The 21897-nt window shown below is 33.7% G+C and overlaps 4 protein-coding genes across 9 annotated transcripts; 2 read left to right on the top strand and 2 right to left on the bottom strand.

The window, feature by feature from the left end:
* Nucleotides 1-5002: 5002 nt before the first annotated feature.
* Nucleotides 5003-8123, bottom strand: LOC105231741 (organic cation transporter-like protein). 3 transcript variants are annotated; one of them, XM_029552625.2, is made up of 3 exons: nucleotides 7605-8123; nucleotides 7452-7545; nucleotides 5003-7384 (listed from the first exon to the last, which is right to left on the bottom strand). In XM_029552625.2, exon 3 carries the CDS (start codon nucleotides 7359-7361, stop codon nucleotides 5649-5651), a length of 1713 nt encoding a protein of 570 aa, XP_029408485.2. In that variant the 5' UTR covers nucleotides 7362-7384; nucleotides 7452-7545; nucleotides 7605-8123; the 3' UTR covers nucleotides 5003-5648. The 3 variants fall into 3 exon arrangements, with proteins under 3 accessions (XP_029408485.2, XP_049317316.1, XP_011211488.2); XM_049461359.1 differs by having other exon boundaries at nucleotides 7452-8123; XM_011213186.4 differs by having other exon boundaries at nucleotides 5003-7545.
* Nucleotides 8124-12875: 4752 nt separating this feature from the next.
* Nucleotides 12876-14713, top strand: LOC105231740 (ferrochelatase, mitochondrial). Its single transcript, XM_011213185.4, has 6 exons — nucleotides 12876-13049; nucleotides 13188-13584; nucleotides 13640-13741; nucleotides 13797-14118; nucleotides 14189-14305; nucleotides 14363-14713. Exons 1-6 carry the CDS (start codon nucleotides 13022-13024, stop codon nucleotides 14558-14560), a joined length of 1164 nt encoding a protein of 387 aa, XP_011211487.2. The 5' UTR covers nucleotides 12876-13021; the 3' UTR covers nucleotides 14561-14713.
* Nucleotides 14714-14916: 203 nt separating this feature from the next.
* LOC105231739 (solute carrier family 52, riboflavin transporter, member 3-A) lies at nucleotides 14917-20060 on the top strand. Of its 4 annotated transcripts, none has more exons than XM_011213182.4 (7): nucleotides 14917-15041; nucleotides 15217-15520; nucleotides 15591-15896; nucleotides 18279-18403; nucleotides 18465-18819; nucleotides 18918-19593; nucleotides 19650-20060. In XM_011213182.4, exons 3-7 carry the CDS (start codon nucleotides 15613-15615, stop codon nucleotides 19848-19850), a joined length of 1641 nt encoding a protein of 546 aa, XP_011211484.2. In that variant the 5' UTR covers nucleotides 14917-15041; nucleotides 15217-15520; nucleotides 15591-15612; the 3' UTR covers nucleotides 19851-20060. The 4 variants fall into 4 exon arrangements, with proteins under 4 accessions (XP_011211484.2, XP_011211483.2, XP_029408483.2 ...); XM_011213181.4 differs by having other exon boundaries at nucleotides 14918-15067; XM_029552623.2 differs by having other exon boundaries at nucleotides 14941-15041; nucleotides 15574-15896.
* A 498-nt stretch (nucleotides 20061-20558) lies between these two features.
* LOC105231737 (uncharacterized) lies at nucleotides 20559-21773 on the bottom strand. The gene is made up of 2 exons (XM_011213179.4): nucleotides 21614-21773; nucleotides 20559-21517 (listed from the first exon to the last, which is right to left on the bottom strand). The coding sequence occupies exons 1-2, from the start codon at nucleotides 21636-21638 to the stop codon at nucleotides 20559-20561; spliced, it is 984 nt and encodes a 327-aa protein (XP_011211481.2). The 5' UTR covers nucleotides 21639-21773.
* Nucleotides 21774-21897: the final 124 nt, after the last annotated feature.

Below are 21897 nucleotides of genomic sequence, written 5' to 3'. Positions count from 1 at the left end.
TTATTCTCCAAAAATATTGAGAAATATAATTTCACTGCTTTGAAAACACAAAGTTGATTATGTGCTTCACTACCAGACAGTATACCATGGCTATATAATGACTATAATCAGGTATAAAATCATGATTATACCAAAGCACAAAATTGTGAAAAACACAAAATTGTATTTTGTTTGTAACCATGTTATAATACACTTCATAAATACAAAAGATTTCATACAAGAACTTGACAATAGTGATAAGATCTGCACAATTTGTCCGTAGACTGTACCGTTGATTTGGAACAATTCAACCAAAATTTTGTGAATAAATCTTCTCAAAGAAAAACGTTGCAATATAAACACTTGGTATTGATGGCATAGTGGTAAGTTATCGGCCGTTTCAACAATGAAGCAGCTTCTTGGGAAAAACATGGCATATGCATAATTTCAGATCTATATCTCAATAATGCGGACATGGCTGCATCAACTCAGCGTATGCAAGCAAATGGTATATACATAAATATTATATTTCGTATATATCCGGTCTTTCCTTCCGTGTGTTACAAACTTCGTGGCCCTGTTCAGGGTACAACAATTTCTTATTAACGGTCAGCTGCGGCTAACAACACCAAACCAGTGCGACTACATTTCTAACTTGGATATAATGTTTCCAAGTTAGATTTTATAATATTAAAACTTATAAATTCCATCATTTGCCGGTTAACATCAAAAGGGACAGTACAAATACAATAAATATGTATGTATATTATTTTTACTTCTTTAATTGTCGGCCTATTTTCCTTCATTACGTCGTTTAAAGAACAAATTTAAATGAAATTAATTAAAGGCATACATATGTATGTTTGAACATACTTATGTATGTACTATGCACAAGTATGTCGTAGCTAAGTAGACTTAATCCTCAATAGCCGTCGCAGTTCATTAGTTCGAACAAAACCAATTGATTCACCCTCGATTTATTATCAATATGAGTACTTATATGTATGTACATACATACTATAAATATATATTTTTCGGATCTAAATGTATTGCTAATATATTATATTTGTTGCAAGTGCCATTTCAAACTTCTCAAAGCTGTTCAAAAGATGTTACAAAAATTTAAAGATTCGAGATTTAATGTAAAGTGAACTCGAAATAAGAAACAACGACGCCATACATACATATGTACACAACATACAGCCACAATCACACTTAACTATGATAATGCACATGCTTATTTTGTTGTTGAATGTTTAATTAATGAAAGCAGACGGATGCTGCAAATTATGTCCATGAATATTTACATATATACTTATACTATATACATAAATGTACATACATATGTATGTATATATCGCTATGGAATATGTTACAGTTCAAGTTGTCTACTATTTAAAATATTTATTCTTTAAAAAATTTACGGTAATTAAAATGTAAATGTACAAGTGAGGGCTATGTTCGGGTGCAAGCGAACATTTTATACTCTTGCAAGAATCAAAGTCAGGGAAATACTTTAAGGTGTAAAACCAATCATAAAGAGTAAAGTCACACGGATGTTCGAAACCCCTGATATTAGTTATATAGGGGCTCAAATTTGTCTATTTTCGGCACAATGAACGAAAATCTTTTTATTAAGTATTTGGGGGCTGACTAATACGAGTACATACATCCCGTACGATACGATTGAACTCAATTTTGTCATACAAACATACCATTATAAGAAAAGGACTACCCCTTAATTTCATTTATATATTTATATATCACACATTGTTCGACATTTTCGATCAAAAGTCAACTATAGGTACCTGGATCTAAATATTCGGTACCTAGGGGCTTGAACAGTTTTTATTGGGTTTAAACAATTTTTGGTCATGAGGTGACACACACTAAAGACATTTTTCGTGCAAAGTTTTATCCCGTTATATTAATTGCTTCCTGCTTTGTGTACTGGAAACTCACGGAGTGGAAATGGAATTTAAAATTATGGTATATGGGAAGTAGGCATGGTTGTTGTCCGATTTCGTCCATTTTCACAATGTGACATGAGAATGAAAAAAAATGCCATGAACTAAATTTTGTTAAAATCGATTGGTCGGGTCCCGAGATATGAGACGGCCACTTTTTCAAAAATATTTTCCTACTGATGCTCCTTGCTGCCGCGATCCCCTGTACCAAATTACAGCTTTACATCATAATTTAGTACTTAGTTATGAAGTTGTCCGATTACGCCCATCTATGAACTCGACTGTTTTTGTACTAAGGTGTACCAAGTTTCATCATTTTTATTCAAGTTACAGCTTGCATGGACGAACGGACGTACAAACAGACAGACAGTCAACCGGATTTCAACTTTTTTAGCATCCTGATCTTTTATATATATACAAGTATAACCCTATATTTAACTCGCTTAGTTATAAGTGATACGCTCAACCGTTAGGTGAACAAAATCATAATACTCTGTAGCAACACGTTGCAAGAGTGCAAAAAAATGTTCAAAGGCATTGTTCTTAAGGTTTGCTTTAGTCAAGTGTAACTAAAGAATGTCTCTTGGAAATCTAGACAGCTTGTCAAATCAAGTTTGAGAGAAGTAATATTTGGTTGTTTACAACGTCAAAAAGAGTAGCACGTGTCCAGAATAGCAATATATTTTATTAATCAATTTTAAAATTGTGGCATATATACATTTTTATACACATACATATGTACATATGTATGAATAAAAGTATAAACGACTTTCGCTTGTTGTGTAGCCATCAACTTAATTGATGGTCTTGATTGTTTGCACACATTTTCATTAAGAAGCATTGGGCAGTTACTTAAGATACATACGTACATGTCTACTATATACACACATACACTTTAATATTTTATATACGATAGCCCAATGAACGACATTCTTTATTGCTTTATGTCATTGACTCCAGCAGCAATAGATATGAAAATAAATCTCAATTCAAATTAACTGCCAAAGTCTTTCATTGCAGCTTTCTTAAAAAAAAAGTTACTATTCTATAGATTTCACATCTAAACTAACTAACTATGAGATGGCAATTAACAATTGCATATGAATGAATACAAAGATTTTTCCTTCACACAAAGGAAGCAGCAGTCCTGGATTCTTCTATATTTGTTTATGAGTTTATTCACATTTCAAGAGTACAAAAAAATAATTTCAAAGAAAAAAATCATATTTTTTTCGCGCTCTTTTGACTTTTCTCTTCAGTAAGGTTTCTTCATGGAAAGATATGCGATCCAACAACGAGTCGAAATTATTCAAATTTCTATTTTAAGAGCGCTACGTCCAATTAATGGTCGTCGTTCATTTCTGGCTGTATGGCTTCGTCAATAAGCAAAATATGCGTTATTAGTCAGGTAGCAATCCATACGTACCCCATGATTCCCGAAAAAATAACGGCTTGGTTCGGTTTAAGGGCCGGCGGCGTCATTGGGCCGTATTTCTTCTGTGATAATGAAGACCGGCACGTTAGTGTGAATGGGAATCGCTAACGCTCAATTATAATCGAATATTTGGCCCTGAACCGGATGATACGGACTCGGGCATTATGTGGTTCCAAACGCCACAAGCCACACAGCGAATTTTTTGCTTGAAAACCGTCGTAAATAGGGTTCAGCGTCTGGACTTCTGCAAGCGTTCCCGAGGTGGCGATGCAAAAGAAATCGAGTTTCATACATAATGACATCAAATGTATTTTCACAAGAATAAAGAATTACATTGATATCCCAAACCGTTTTTGCTTTATTTAAGGGGTTAGGGGTAGTCAGAGGCACGAAAAAATGAGAACTTTCAGTATTTTTTTTTTGCATTATATTATAGAATGTGTTGACTTGAAGTCACGAAAATTTCAAAAAAAAATTTTATTTCCAAAGTTATAGTTGTTTGTGTTGACCCAGTTCCAAAAAAGGTACTTGCCGTGGCAACCATAAGTCCTTGGAGATTCATCCAAAATCAATCGTACAAAAAAATTAGTTTTATAAATAGATAAACTCGGGCCTGGTCGAAGGATTTTTTTTAATTAAACAAATGGCGGCCTCAGGAAATTTTTGTCGAAATTTTTGTATTTCGAAATTTTTGAAAAACAAAAAATCCTTCGATCAGGACCGAGTTTATTATGTATGTAAGCTGTATAAATTTCATTAAAATCTACTGAGCGGTTTTCGAGTTACAGTTGTCACCAGTTCAAAATACATAGTTTTGAGAAAAACACGTTTAAAGTTTCACACTAGCGCTTTGAAGTGCCTTAACTCTCTTTGTTATTTGTCGAATAAATCAAAAACTAATTATCGGATAAACGTGAAATTTTCAGAGAATATTACAAGATATTACATTTAACGAAAATGCAGAAAAAAATTGAAAATTCTTAAGGGTAACCCCTTAAAAACACTTTTGTAGCCCTTTTATTGGAAAACTCTATACTATTCAGTGCGTCAGACTTTGACTTTGTTGGGAAGATCTTTTGATCACAGAATTATATATTACATAATAAAACAAGAAAAAACGTTAACTTAGGCTGCAGCATACCCAGGATCATTTCTTCTAGCATAAAAGTATATAAAAAGATCTTTAACTTTATTTTCATCAATCAGTTTATATGACAGCTATATGCTATAATGGCCCGATCTGAACGATTTCTTTGAAGATTGTACTAATTCATTCCGAATTTCGAGAACATACATATCTCAACATAATATAGAAAAGTTTCCACACAAGTACTAGTTCTTGATAGGACAATTGTTCGCTGATTTTACCATTGCCTTGCGCAATAATCCGTGTCAAATTTCGTTAAATAAAAAAGTTTTTGATACAAAGGCATGTATTTGATCGTTCAGTTTATGTGGCAGCCATATGCTATAGTAGTCCGTTATCGGCGGTACCGACAAGCAGCTTCTTGGGTGAAAACAATGTGTGCAAAATTTTAGATCGATTTCTCAACCGCTGATAACATTCAATCTACTTTGAGATTCGTGCTTTCTTTCTGCATGAATCAATATAAAAGTCATATTTTTGAGATCTAAGAAATATTTATTTATATGTATATATATTTATCGTTTTTTTCATTTATATAGTACATACACTATATAATTTGTCCATTTAAAATAATAATTAATAAAATAAAATATATTATTGTTGCTAGTTTGTAGAATTCGTAATTATAACTCATCACAATTTGGTAATATTTAAGTAGACAGAGTATACCGCAATACATATACATAGATATACGCACTAATAAATGTTTAACATACGACTAGCTTACGACAATTAAGTAATATGTTATGCAGTTGGGTAATTTTTGAAAGCAGTAGAAATACTTTAAATACTTTTTGATAAATGTGAAAAGTGTGATAACTAGTGCGATAGTCTAAATAAATATATACATATATAACATATTTTGTTGAAATCCCCGGAAGTTTAGTTAAATTATTTAAATAGCCGAACCAGAACGTATAAGTGTTGAAATTTTGCATATATTGTAAGCCATAATGGTTTCCAAATTAATATATGAAAAGAACATACGTATATTTAAATTAAATCGAAACGTTTACGAAAATGTTATTGTAAGTACTTGGGTTTTTACATATCTGCACAGCTGAGCGCAAAATGAAATCAAATTGTTTAAACTAAAACTTGGTGATACAACTTTAACTTTTCAACTAGTCATATTTTTAATTTGTATTTTGTCAGGATGATTTCCATTACTGTTCAAAGGCACATTTTCCATGTTATCCACAATAAATATGTCTTTATTAGATCGCTCGATCCTCGTATCTACCTTTCTACCGAAATTTTCACCCTCCTCTATAGTCTCCAGCGTCGGCTTGTTGTGTGTCTCAGGCAGCAGCAACGACAGTAGTCCACCGATGAATGCAGCGCTTCCGAAAATAATGAGCGGCAACGGACGCCATACATTGCTCAGCATATTGATGAAGGGCGCTAAAATACCGCCAATACGTGCCATCATCGAAGACGCGCCTAAGCCCACATTTCTCACTACCGTGGGGAATTGCTCAGCTGAGAAAATGTAAACGGTGCCATAAGAAGCGGTGATAGCGAGTTTGCCCATCATTGCCAGCACAATTATCAGCCAATTCAATTCTTCCGGCACGACAATGGTGAGCAGCAGCGCGGATCCGGCAACTAACATACAGCCGCAGAGAATGGTGCGTCGTCCCCAACGATTGAGTGTGAAAAGCAAGAAAGTGAAGGCTGGAATCTCAACTGCGCCGGAAATTACAAAATTCAGCAACATATTGTCACCCAAAGCGTTTGTGTTCCACGAAAGTCCGTAATAAGTACCGCTATTCACAAACCAATCGAAAAAAATTAACAACGTTTTTCGACGTAAATTCGGATAACGTAGTAGATCGAAAACGGATACTGCTCTGTTAGATGTCACAGTAGTGTTCTCTTGCGTTTCTTTGGTTTTCAAGTTTTCGACGTTTTCCTCATCGCTTAGTAATCGATTAATTTCAGCCGCGTCTAAGTGCACTTTGTTGAAACGAGCGGCTTTCTGAATGTTGGCTATCGCGGCTTCTTTACGATTATTCGAAATTAGCCAACGAGCAGACTCTGGTATTATCCAATAATAGCCGAGAAATAAAAGACCCGGTAATGAAATGGCTATTTGTAATGTGCGCCATTCATTTATGAAGTAGGCAAATACCGCTGTAAGCATAAAACCCACGGAGAAGAACATCATCAAGAATATGCCGGCATATAAACGTTTCTTCGGACCCACCATCTCCATAGCAATGACATAAGCAACGAGGAACACTCCCGAAGTTGTGGCGCCAATTATAAAGCGTACGATTATATAGGTAAGATAATCTGGTGCAATACCGGCCAGTATGCCAAACGACACCTGAATCAGCAGCGAAACAAAGAAGACCGGCTTTCGGCCACACTTATCCGATAACTGGCCGAAGCCAATACTACCAACCAAAACGCCAAACATAAATATCGCATCGCTAGTGGCTACCAAGAAACTGTGATCGCAAATCATATTCCATTCTGTAACGGCGCTGTTGCTAATCTTGGACCGATCATAAATATAGCCGTTACAAGGCATCGTTTCATTACTCAATGTAATGTTTTGAAGCAGCAGCGAGCTGCTGTCATTATATGCCGTCATACTGCCACCCAACAACTCATAGTATTTTTCTTCAATATTAAAGTAGCTACAAGCCTCATAACGTCCTATTTTCGGATCAGCTGTATCTGCGGGATAAACCAAATGCCACAGGTGAGCCGACAATTTGAAATCGTTCGTTTTGCTGGCGTTAAGATGAGTGTCATTCGCTTCGTGCTCAAAAGGAAGTTGACAACGGAAGTTCGGTTTGGCAAAAATAAATGTGCGCGACATTTTATGAAAGGCACAAGAGATAGCTGTAAGACAGAGTAAAAAGAAAATAAGACGTTGATATTTGCCGAAATCTCCCAGGGGCACAAGCACCTCATCGTAACCCATTTTTGCAACTGTTTATGTGCGAAAGCTTTACGGCTGCTGTTGATTTGCGAATACTGACTTTATTGTTTAGTTTAAATAACTGCAAACGAAACTCCGTCTTATTGGTTAAAGGTATAAATTGCTTATGAAAATCACCACCTGTGCTCTTTACGATTTGTATTGCGTACAGCTAGCTCTCAGCACTCAAAATGCACGTATGTATGTAGTAGGTATGTATTACACTCTCCGGAAAGTGGCGCAACAACCACGTCGTCACTAGCGAACTCTTGAGCGTGAGACGCTACGCAGACGAATCACCTTATTTTCGGTATGTACCAATGCAAAATGATGCTTATTCATAAACACGTTCGCATACTCTCTTATCCGTATATGCTCCCGGCGTTTGAAATACTTACATACATATGTACATATATGTAAGAAATATGTTGTACTCGCAGCACGGCGGGTATGCGCTGGCCGGCTGAGAACGTTCGGCTCAATGGGCAATGCCAAATATTCACGTGCGGTCCGTTTCCAATAGCGATTTCGCAGATAATTTTTACGTGAATTAATTTTGTTAAAGCGGTAAATGTGTACAGAATTGACCGATACGGCTGAAAGCGACAAACAATCAGTTGAGCAACTAGATAAATATTTGTTTACTGTTTTTCTTTTCGTTTTTGTTAGTGTATATATTTATGTATGTATATAAGTATGTTAATTGAATATTTTTACGACTTCATGCGTCACTTGTGCACTTCGCACTGTGCTTTCATCAGCTTGTTCATACTATTATTGTACATATGCGACGAAATTCAAATATACTTGTGCACATAAATGTGTACATTCATAAGTATGTAAGTATTAACATTCGTTTACACATAAAATTCTATTAAAATATTGCTAAAAATAACCACTACGCCGCTCAATATGCCCAAAATGCTAAAATCTTTTTGTACTTTTATTAAAATAGTGCTAATTTGCTGTTTTATACAAATATCGAGTGTGTAATTTCCGAAGTTTTTTATTATGCGGGTGCTTTGCCAAGAGATCTGCGTGGTTAGAACTCAAAAATGTGACTGACTGAACTTTCGTTGGTTTTCGAGTTGGCGTAGAACGGTTATTCATATTCTATAATATATACGTATGTGCATGTGTCCGAATGTACACAAAAAAGCTTCATACATACTTACATACATACATTTTCTACTTTCATTTAACAAATGAACGTAAACGTTGCCGATAGAACGATGAGCACATGCCGCAATAAGTTTAACACTGCATTAACTTCTGCACTCAAATATGTTAGATATATGTACATATGTACATAATACGTATGCCCATTTATACGACCCGTAACTGGGAGTACTTACATATAGTAGCTGTTTACAAGCAGCTTAGCTGGCTATGAGCAGGCTACGCTTTCGATATGAGAGTTTGTTTAAAAGTATGTATGTATGATAAATTAGTATGTGGAATGCCTCGGAAAACTTTATTTTACCAATATACTTATGTATGTATATGAATGGTATATGTAAGTTTATAAATCATGCTGAGAGCCATATTTTACCGAGTGTGACTCAAGCTTGCATAAAATTTGTGAAATGGAGTTCTAACCATTTGAGTAAATGTGATAAGCACCCGTAGTTATGTAGAGTGAAACTCAAAGGCTAAAACCACCCTGAACATTTTTCATATACATATGTATGTTCATATTTATGTATAAACTTCGAAAACATATGTACATACTTACAAAGGTAAATAAGTATATGTATAGCATTTGATCAAATTTGTCCCGGACTAATAAAACAAAATACAAAATTTTGAAAATATAAATCTTTATTATCGTCTTCAAAATAGGGTACGGAGCCAGTACCAACATGACAAATCCAATACGCTTGGTATAAGTCTCGGCTGGGATGCCTTGTAGCCCACCTCAGTCAGCTTTGGTTTTTCGGTTTCGACTATTTTTGGCGCGTCATTCGCTAGATTGTCAGATAGTTTCGTCGTCGTGTTCATGAAGTAAAATCTCGTCACCAATAATGAGACGTTTGTTGAATGTACGATACTCAGTCAAAGAACGTAAAGACTTGTCTTTATGTTCTCTGACTCAGTTACATTCTAAAGCATCTTATTTGCGACCTTTATTCAACGTCGTCTGTGCAAAAGATGTATGTAAGTGTTTTGGTACGATTCTAGCATAAGCACAGCCATGATCCATGCCCAAAAAATTAACCGCAAAGATACTTGGAACATTTGCGGCAAACCCCATTTTCCGTTTTTTTTTTAACCCGCTCTAATCTCTAATTTACATATCTGTATGTATATGTATGTACATATGTACATCTTTTGCGGAAATATGAAGAAACTTTAAATTGATCCAACCAAATATATGTATGTACATACTTAAGTATAATACAATTTCATTTTCAAGCTTGAATTTGTTCAATCAGTTTATATATCAGTTTTTTGGGAATGAAACGATATTTCAGATAGATATAGTATCTCAAAAATTGAGGGAATATCAAGTATACATGTGTATGCATGTATATAAGTATGTATGTACATATTTTTTAGCGTCTCCGACGTATCTATTTGCATGTTACAAACATCGTGATAAATTTAATACGAGCATATCCTGTTCAGAGTATAAAAAGACAATTTTATATATGTAAAAGCGGTTAGTTTTTGTATTATTACTCGTAGTTTTTCACAAAACGACTTTCTCAATCAACGTAATTTGCATATTGTTTAGTAACGGAAAACTACCGCAATAAATAATAAGAATAAATGTAATAATATCAATATGTAAATCATTAGAGATAAATAATTATAATAACAATCAAAAAAATTATAAATCAATTGCAAATTACACGCTTTAACCCTACTGTATAATATTGCACTACAAATCAAAACAAATTAGATAAATATTCAACTAGAAGAAGAACAATTTATTTAGCTGGAATTTTGCGAAAATTTTAATAAATCTCTCCTCAAGACTGCAAGCGTTGCGATCGTAGTAGAAGTCATTGATTATTAGGGCTTTTCGAGTAAATTTTTGTAATATATGTAATAGGGCAATAATTTCCCATGAGTAGAATAGTTATATTCTAGATAGATGTAGGATAATAGAGCTTAAACATATGTACATACATATGTGCTTTCAAAACGCAGAAAGAGATACAAATCCAAGCCATAAAATTCATTTTTACGAATGGTATATAAGACCGTGAAAAGTGGGTGCGATTTTCATAGGACTGTGAGAACTCCAGTGCTCTCATTCACTACTGGAGTTATTTTGAGCATTATTTGAGAAATATTATAATCTAAAAATTTGAAATCTTTTAACGAGTTCAACGAAACACAAGAAATCATATTTCCAACATGATGCCTTATTGGACCCTATCTGCGTTTTTGAGCTTGCAAATGATAACTGAGGATGGAGCCATGTGTAGCACGCAAGTGAGGAAAGTTCTCTGAGCCCCATTCCCTTGCGAGTCTCTAGAAACAAATAGCTCAAGGAGCTCACGACTTCCGGTATTAGATCAAGTATCCTCTGGGTAGCCAAAAAACATCCGTTTGAAATGAGAGGGCGAACCATCCCTCCCCAGGTTTGTGCTGTGGATTTGGGACCCGCCACGTAAAAACACTACCACTGAAAAGAAAATGAACAGCCTCGGATGATATACCACCCTTTTGTTGACGACCCCTGCAAACGTGTTAAGGACTACGAACAAAGTCGTAGATAATCCAGTATTAACACCAACAACAATGTCAACTTCGAATTCCAACGCATATATGGTGCAGAGGCATGGACGATGACAGCGCCTGATGAGTCGGAGTTATGAGTTTTCGAGAGAAAGATTTTGCGGAAAATTTATGGTCTTTGCGCATTGGCAACGACGAATATCGCATTCGATGGAACGATGAACTGCACGAGTTATTGGACGATATTGACATAGTGGAACGAATTAATGGAAAGCGGATCCAGTGGAGAGATCAGATGGAGAAGGACCTGGCTGCATCATCAAAGAAGAAAAGGAATTGATAACTGATAAGAAAATTAACGAAACAAAACTTATATAAGGAACTCGTAGTAAGTTAGCTTCAAAAATTTCAGCCCTATATACCGATTGTTCGATTTCACACTTTCGGAAATCATTTTAATGAGTTTAAGTGGGAATTACTTAACATATTGTATAATGTTACACATAAAAAAACACCATTAACAACCACCATTCTATTTGTTAAAATTTTTTAAATAAACATCAATTAAGTAAGCGCATTTATTAGCCACAGTAAATTATTTTAGAGGGATGCTAAATGATCATCTAAATCGGCATTGAAATTTAAATACATGTAATCACAATATCTACTTGATATTCAGGTAGTCAATTGCTTGTGCGCTTATTCAGCTAAAACTACAAAAAGTTGAGATATTCGTGTTCCAACTAGTCTTAATGGATCAGACATCCATAATTCAGAGTAAAGCTTATTCGCCCCATCACTTAAACGATCACATCAATATTATTATTACATACATATGCAATAAGAATTCGATTCAATTGCCATCAAATCAATTCAATTGATATCAATGTTTATTAAAAAATTTATGTTGATTGGAAACAGGTCGGAGAATTTGGGTTCTTTTCGAGGAGACTTGTCATAACTAATAGAGCAGAGGACAGCTGGTATTACGAAGCAACCTCCAATGTTTAAAATTGGGAATATAATTTCACACCTTTTTTATCGATTTTATTCTTTGACACCTTATTTGAATGTTATCATTTATCACTACAAGTAGTCTGATCGCTATGTATCCACCAAATAAAATCCAACAAAGTTGGTGTACGAGAACGACCCAAAAAGCGGTTAATGCAGTTAATACGGATTATTTCAGGAGTTAGTGAAGAATTTTAGAGTGTTAGTTGCATTTTCGTTGGCAACATTGTTAAAAATGGCAAATATTAATCTTTTGTAAATGAAAAACAAGTGACACTGACAGCGGTTTTTCAATTTTTCAATAATAAAACAAGAAGTTTTATATTATGACAACCGGTTTACGTGAGTTTGAAACTGGCATAGCTGCCGTCTGTCACCGACAAATTTGGATCTGATTAAGTGCGAAGTTAATCCGGATTAACACTGCAGTCTGTCAAGGCTATAAGATAGAAAAAGAGAACCGGAAGGTAAACTCCTTTCTGTAGGCCAAACCCGTTAAAACAGCTTGTTATTGTAACTTAACTTAAACGATACCTTAAAACTAAAACTTAAGGTTGCCACGTACTTATATAACTACAGCAAAATAAGAAATACTATTTGCCGACTTTAACTTTCCATTTTACTTCCTACCCAGTACTAGTTTCTATCGTTATTATTTGTAAACGTCTGGCAACATCAAAAATCCATTTTGATTGTCAGTTATGGGAAGAAGAAGCACAATTGGAAAGTGACAATATTTGCCTTTTATTGTAAAATAATAGAAATATATTTGACCGGTCCATCTTTAAATACTTGCTATTTACTGCGAACACAAGTACATATTAACAAATTAAAGATTAAAAAATAGTGAAAACATGTTACACCGAAGTAGTCTGTTATCAAGTAAGTAACTTGTATGTATAAACCTGCGAAAAAGGTTGCACAAGAATATAACTTTTAATAGCAGTTGTACATTTGCCTGTTTACAGTGAAAAATAAATAATCTAGAATGAATATTCCTAATTTCTTTTACATTCCCAGGTGCTTTAAAAACGGTTGGTACTTCTGTATCGTTGAGGTTTAACTCCACGATTGTTAAACCAAAAACTGCTATACTTATGCTAAATATGGGTGGTCCTCAACATACAGATCAAGTACATGATTACCTCCTGAGAATTATGACAGATCGAGATATGATTCAACTGCCAGTGCAAAGTCGGCTAGGTCCTTGGATTGCTCAAAGACGAACGCCAGAAGTACAAAAAAAGTATAAAGAAATTGGCGGTGGATCACCCATACTCAAATGGACAGAACTGCAAGGTCAATTAATGTGCAACGAACTTGATCGAAAATGCCCTGAAAGTGCACCGCATAAACATTATGTTGGCTTTCGATATGTTAATCCACTCACTGAGGACACTTTACTGCAAATTGAAAAGTATAACCGCAAGAAATATTATTTAAAAGTTTCTAAATACCTTTTTTCTTTTCAGTGATGGCCCCGAAAGAGTCGTGTTGTTTTCCCAGTATCCTCAATATAGCTGCGCAACTTCTGGTTCAAGCTTTAATTCGATTTTTTCGCATTATCGACAACAGTTTGTATTCTATAATTTCTTCTATAGTTTGAAAAATAATGTATTTGATTTTTAGTTCCCTTCCAAAGAATATAAAATTCAGTATAATTGATCGCTGGTCGACTCATCCCTTGTTAATTAAAACTTTTGCTGAACGTATACGAGAAGAGTTAATTAAATTTGGTGAGGCAAAACGTAAGGACGTCGTTATACTATTCACAGCCCATTCCCTACCTTTAAAAGCGGTTAATAGAGGTGATCCCTACCCTTCTGAAGTAGGCGCCAGCGTGCACTTAGTAATGAAAGAATTGGGTAATACCAACCCCTATACTTTGGCGTGGCAATCGAAAGTAGGACCCTTGCCGTGGCTTGCTCCCGCTACTGATGACACTATAAAGGTAAAATCGTTTCAAATTATTGCTTAAACATAATTAACGGAAAAATTATACCTTTTCCTTTTTATTTTAGGCATATGTAAAGCAGGGTCGTAAAAATTTCATACTGGTACCAATTGCATTTGTAAATGAGCACATAGAAACATTGCATGAACTCGATATAGAGTATTGCGATGAATTGGCTAATGAGGTAAGAAGTTGTAAAAAATGCCAAAGTTGATCAATATTGGAGTGTATTCCTTTACAGGTAGGTGTGGAGGAAATAAGACGTGCAGCCGCACCCAATGATCACCCGTTATTCATTGAGGCATTAAGTTCCATTGTGGCGGATCATCTCAAAAATGGCCAAGCCGTAAATCCAAAGTTCTTGATGCGTTGTCCAATGTGTGTTAATCCACGTTGTAAGGATAGCAAAAATTGGTACAGTGAGGTCTGTACTCAATAATAACATCGTTCTAACTAAATTCAAAGTGCATATCCGTTCATTAAGAAGTGTCACAAAATATTGGTGCAAAGGTTTATATACTATCGTTATTTTAAATCCTTTGTTATTCTTGAGTTTTTAAATATTAAAGGAATTAGCCTATAAAATTTAAAACGTTTTAGTTGGGTTTGTTGTTGTTTTGGTGCAATTTTGCAAGATACAAAAGGTCAAAGCGGCACCCAGTTAATACTCACACGACAGCGTTTCCTGGTTGATAGGAAATAGATTGCGACATCTGACGTCGTGCAAGTACACTCCGCGTATCATTGTGAATTGAAAAGATAGTGAGAAGATACAATTTTTGTAACAGCTGAGTTTTGTTTATCATTTTCCTCGCGGTGTGTAATAATTCAATTTAACAACTCAATGTGAGAACGACATTTCTCAAATCAAACAAATTAAATGCGCCATCCAATCAGATGGGAATCATTTACGTACACATGTATACATACACTTACATTCATTAAGGTTTTTAATCGAAAAGATGTTAAATTAATTGATTTAATTTATAGCCAAGACGACCAAAACATGTGCTATCAGAAAGAAAGCGATTTTTAAAATTGATTGTGATATTTAATATAAAAAATATAGTAAGATTATACCAATTGTTTTTGCAGCGTTATCAAAAATCGTGCATACGCGTATAAACGCACTTACCTCTACTTGGCTTACATTCAAAGGTTACATCATTGGTGCAGTGCCGTGCTATTGAGAAGCATCTGCTGTGTGACCGCTTACATCAGTACAGATCAACGAACTGAGTTTAAATAACCTACATTGTTCGCTTCTTATATGAGAAGTTCATAAAAATATAATCGAAAGAAGTAATATCTAATCTTTTAGTTCAAACATAAACATTCAGTCACAAAGAGAACCGTTTGCAGCTTCAGCCAATTTTCAGTTAAGAGAATAAATTTTGACGTATGTATGCACTAATGCAGATAAGATTTCTTTTTGTTATTGTTTATAATCAGATAAAGAACTCTTGCAGTTGCGGCTGTAATTGCTTTAATATGTGCGACCATGACGTTACCGGCAAATTGCCTTATAAACAACATTGGAGTGATATGCCCAATGATTACCAACAACCTGAACAACAAAAACAGCCATTAGACTCGGTAACACATATACAAAAGCAATATGAAAATGATAAAAATGAGGATGAAATTGAAAGCTCGCTGGTGAGTTTTGGGGAAGAGGCGGCTATTTCAGTATGCCTAACATCGCAATCGGAGCGGTTGACGGTTTCTCGATTAACGGGTGGTCACGACTTAGACAGCAACTATTTACTGAACAGGTAAGCGCATTTCTGATATTTTATGGATTCATTATAGTAAACTTATAATAATGTTTGGTAAAAAAATATCCATTTTATAGCAACAAAAATTAATGTAGGTGTATTTGACACAGTTTGTTGCTTTCAACATTTCATACTTGTTTATGTTTAAAACAAAATCTCTTTGAACTTGTTTTATTTAATTTTATGAATAAAAAATAATGGCAAATTAAAAGTTAATCTGTTAATATTTTGTTTTTTTGCGTTATATATAGTAATTTTGTGTGGATTATTGATGTTTATTATTATTTACATATATAGTATATATTTGTTTAAGTAGACAAGTATACTATTACAGAATTTAAAAGAGTTGATGTGGAAATATGAGCTTGCTACGTATCACATTGTGCTGACTACTCATGTAATATATACATGAATGCATATATAATTATAATGTACTATATGTATGTATGTACATATGTATATACACTCGTGGCCACGTAAACCTGTCTACATCACTTTTCACATATTTTTGCCATAAAATCAGTTTGGCTTACAAAGTATAACCTGAACTTTTTGATTTTACCCCGGATTTTTTAAATCGTTTGCTTACAGCTAGATATTCCATAAAATACTAAGTACCGTCAATATTTTGCGCCTTAACCAAAAATAACAAAATTCAGTTACGATTACTTATAAAATTCGTTCGTTCTCTAAAAAATTCATTGGTTAAGTTTTTTAGTAAAAAACATCTTTCATTACAAAATGCAATATAAAAAAATAAATCGGGCTTACTATTTTTGATTCAATCAACTTCTTTAATTAAAAAAAAAAATAATAAAAAAAATTGAAAAAAGATGACTCATTTCAAAACGTGTGCTTGATATATATCATTTTTAATTAAAAACATTAAAAAATGTTAACGTCGACCGCACCGAATCTATAATATCCTTCCCAGGTGCATTTCTTATAGCATAAAAAGCTATAAAAAGATCTAATTCTTGACATAAATCTTTTAGCTTGTATTGCATCTATGTATATTTTATATTTGTCGGATGTGAATAATTTCTTCGGAGATTGTATTTTTGCGTTGGCCAATAATTATTGCCAATTTTATGAAAATATTTTGTCAAATAAAATTTTATCCAATTGTATCGTTGTCATGACTTATGTATATTGTATTTCATGAATATTTTTTGTAAAATAAAAAAGTTTACCATACCAGAACTTGATGTGTATCGGTAAGTTTGTATGACGTATGCATATGCTATAGTTGTCCGATGTGAATAATTTCTTTGAAGATTGTACCGCTGCCTAGCACAATATTCTTTAACAAATTTCATGAAGACACATTGTCAAATAAAACAGTTTTTCATACAAATACATGATTTTGATCGACAAATTTCTAAGGCAGCTATATGCTATAGTGATCCATATCGGCGGTAGCGATAAATGAAAATGTGGGCAAAGTTTCATATCGATATCTCAAAAACTAATGTTCTAGACGGTCAGACAAACGGACAGATAAACGGCCACGGCATTTATATATATATATATATATATATATATATGTAACCTTAGTTTTTGAGATATCCATTTGAAACTTTGCCCACTTTTCATTTGTCGCAACGTATGTTTGTCGTATATATATATGTATATATGTATATATATATATAGATGTCTGGGAGTTACAAACTTCGTGGGAAAGTTAATGTACCTTGTTCAGGGTATAAATGAAAAATCAGTCTTTATCGACTGCCTAATCATGTATGTATGTTTACGACAGCCATTCAGACGTGCTAGCCTTAACAATTTATGATTCTTTGATATAGTGAAGCGCGATTGTTTGCAAACACACAATTATGATTGTTCTTTTTATTATATTATGTGATATTTTAAAACTTATTTATTTAAACCATTCCTCTTTTTATGCGATATTTTTATGATGATCTGTTATGGAAATCGAAAGGTCTCGTGATTTTAGTCACTTTAAAGAGAAAAATAACAATTCCGAAGAAAGCACTTCATTAGCATTCGCTTATTAATGGTGATAATTCTGTGTACATACATACATATATATTAAATTGTAACCTATCCATTCCTAATAATGTGCATGAAGTAGCTAATCACTAATTAGAAAGCGCCTATGCCTTTAATTCAGCTACAAAGCTAAAAAGACATTTTCAACAATTCATATGGCTGATGATTTCCACAAAATTAAATATAAATAATATGCTATATATTAGAAACCTACGCTAATGCATGTGGGAGTAAGTATAAAAATACATCTTCAGCACTTTACAAATATTTTCTATGCCCAGGGCTAGACAAGACAAGCGCTAACGTTTTGTTTAATTAGTTATTAAATTGGCTGTGAAAATTTGTGTTTTAACTTTATTACAGAAACAATCAAATACCTAAGCGAAAAAGAGTTCTGGGGAGGATGACGAACATTGCAAAGAATCGAAACTTTATAGTAGATTTATTGGCCATATTTTTTGGTATCGGCACATGGTTAGGTGTAAACGGTATTTATTTCCAGATTATAGAGTATAAGTAATCATAAATTAATGATTTCGTTTTCTTAAGGTACCTTCATTCAAGTGCCCTTGCTGGTTAAGGAAGCGCCGGAAAGTTGGAGTTTAGCATCGTATCTTAGTGTTGCTGTGCAAATTGGCAATATAGGTCCAATCACATACACTTTAATACAACATTTCTCAAAGAAAAGGATAAGCGATGCACTTTTTATTTATATATTGTTGTCGCTTGGCACATTGTCAGCTTTATTCACCAGCTTCTTTTACGATAAAACTGTGATGATATTTGGCAATGAGCGGAGCTTAGCTTTGTATATACTTACTTTTGTATCCGCGCTTACTGCATGCACGAGTTCGGTACTTTTTATGCCCTATATGGGTCGCTTTAAGGAAATGTACTTAGTGACGTAAGTGCCATTTAACAACCCTATACAAAAGTATGACATACACATATGTTTCTATACTTATTGTATATTTAATATACTTACATATTTTTCATTATTAGATACTTCGTTGGAGAGGGCTTAAGTGGCTTGTTGCCAAGTATTGTATCACTAATACAAGGAATAGGTGGCGACGCTGAATGCATCTTGGTAAACACTACCACATCTGGTGAAGAGATATTTGAGAAAGTGAATGCACCTGCACGTTTTAGTCCATCGGATTATTTCCTTTTTATATTCGTTACATTTTTATGCAGTGTAATTGCGTTTACATTGCTCGATCGCCTTAAATTGGCCAAACGTGAATATGCTGCAGGTCAAATCGATTTTGGTAACAGTTATAAATATGAAGAGAAAAACGCAACAAATACTATAGATGTTATGGCTAACGATGCATCAGAGAACCAGGAGAAATCAACACATATTTCTTCAACAGAATATGTTGTGCTATTACTGCTCATTGGTTGTTTATCATTCATGGCCAATGGCATGTTTAATTCTATACAATCATACTCAAGTTTGCCATATGGAAATTCAGCGTACCACTTGTCGGTAACATTAAGTGTGATTGCTAACCCTGTAGCGTGTTTCTTGGCAATTTTTTTGCCACATACATCGTTGCGGCCTATATATGTATTGTGCAGCTTATGCGCCATTTTAACTACCTATGTTTTCGTTACTGCTTGCATGAGTCCATTACCACCGTTACATGACACAGCCATTGGATCGACTTTAGTGGTATGTTACATAAGCATTTGTATATGAGTTTTCGGTTCTATTTTTTTTTCTTGTAGATTATTACATGGACTCTACTGATCGGTTTAGTAAGCTATACCAAGTTATCTATTTCGTCAATAATGCGTGCCCAGGGTGGTCGGTCACTGGTGTGGACTGGTGGTCTAACTCAAATTGGTGCTTTATTAGGTTCGGTGCTAATATTTATTTTAATCAATATTACTAAAAGTTTTGAAGAACCAACGGCTAGTGAATGCTGATAAAAGACAAAAAACTATATACTTACATATACATGGCAGGAAATGTACTTACATACAAACGAGCAAAGAAGTACAACTTTTTTAGATATAATTTAATTGTTTGTTGACATCAGTTTAAATGTTTTTGCCAACAAACAGTAAATACATTAAGAAGTTAGCTAAAAATATGAGAAAGTGCATTTATACAATAAAAATTATATAAACCTACAATTGTATTTTTAAACGAAATGATAGTGTGCACATAATTTCCCTTCGTTTTATCCTTTTGATATGACTTTACACATATACAATAATATGTTTAGATTTTAATAATTTGAACCCTTAAAAGTATAAATGTTTATCAAAATATTTCATTAAAATGTAAGGTTAACTGCGATTTTTTCACGGAAGTTATTAATTTGGTCAATCAATAGATTGTTTAAAAAAATTATTAGTATTAACCATACCCCTTTGAAATTGATCAAAATTGTTTTAATTATTGATAGATTGTTTAAAAAAATTATTAGTATTAACCATACCCCTTTGAAATCCTCAAAATTGTTTTAATTATTAATATCCATTGTTAAGTCATACTTTTTTTATCCCATTCTTCAAATTTATTTTAAAATTTAAGATATTTTACATTTTTTATATCACTTTTCAGTTTTGATGAGCCATGATTTAATATAACGTTAATTTACATTGCTGAACAATTTAAACTAAAACGCCTCACTGCTGATTTGCAGACGAAATTTTGTTTTTCTTTCGTTTTAGTGCAAACAAGTCGTACTCACTGTCATCATTATCACCTTCATAGCCCATCTCAAGTGAGTTTACACAGTTACTTTCATTGCCACACATGTTGGTTATACCAAAATTTTCTGCGGATTGGTAGACATCCATGCTAGTGACACTGCTGCAGCAGGAAGCGTAGCATGATGGTGTTATATTTTTATCACAGCTATTTACCTGTCCTGACTTGTCATTACTAAACATGTTTATTCGATGTTTAAAGTCATAGTTGCTCTTGGTGGAAATTTGACTTTTAGCGACAGATAATATAGGCGGATTTGATTCAGAATTGGTTGATTTCAAAGAACAATCCCTTACTTTATTATCGTCATTAACAATAATATCGTTGACGGTATCTGAGTTAAGTTGGGGAAAAGTCGGCGACTGCCCACAATCATTTTCAAATTCTGCATTTTTTGTCGTTACTGCGGAAGTCAGAGGATTAATCTTCGCTTTGCTAGCGTTCACCGATTGACTAATAACATTTTCCAAATGTGTACCAAGGAAAACATCGATTTTCTCGAGAGATTCTTTTGCGCGCTTAAAAAGCACGAGACTTTCTTTTAGTACATGGCTCTCATTGAGTTTTTCGAAATTCTGCAAAATTTTACGAATGTCTACCTTGCTTTCAATAGATACAGGTGTCTTTGTTGAATTTGACTCTTTTGCGGATTCGAATTCTTTAATGAGTTTTTTGATTTTGGTAACATTATCGCTGGAATCAATACCACTGTTTTGTGGCAACAACAGACCGGACGATACTTCGTCTATCTCTTTAATTATATCTACTGAATTCTGAATAACTTCGTCATGTTGAACACGCAGCTCCTTTAATCGCTCCTTTAGATCATTTAAGTAAACTTCAACACGTTGTGTTTTTAGTGTTTCTTCGGGAACTGTAATTTTTTAAATATGCTTACTTTTCAATTAATATGTTTATAAACTATTACTACGATATATGTATGTATGTATGTACATAATTAAAATCTTACGAAAAGGCATTTTAACGTTATCCATGGCTTAAAGTAGACAATATAAAATTTAGAGTAGTTTAACCGAATGATTAATAAAGTTTCAAGTTTTCTTGTTTCAATACAATTTTTATTGGTTTAAATTTAAATTTGATGTTTTTTTATATGCATCTTAGATCCAAAATGAAAATACGGTGTTATGACCAACTTCTTGTAACGAAGAGGTTTTATATTAACTTTTGTATATCTTTCCAAGGATGTTATTGAAGCTTTAATATTTATATATTTAATTTTAATATATTTAA

Source organism: Bactrocera dorsalis, unplaced genomic scaffold, assembly GCF_023373825.1.
Source record: "Bactrocera dorsalis isolate Fly_Bdor unplaced genomic scaffold, ASM2337382v1 BdCtg025, whole genome shotgun sequence".
Lineage (NCBI taxonomy): Eukaryota > Metazoa > Arthropoda > Insecta > Diptera > Tephritidae > Bactrocera > Bactrocera dorsalis.
This window is presented reverse-complemented; position numbering and strand designations above follow the sequence as displayed.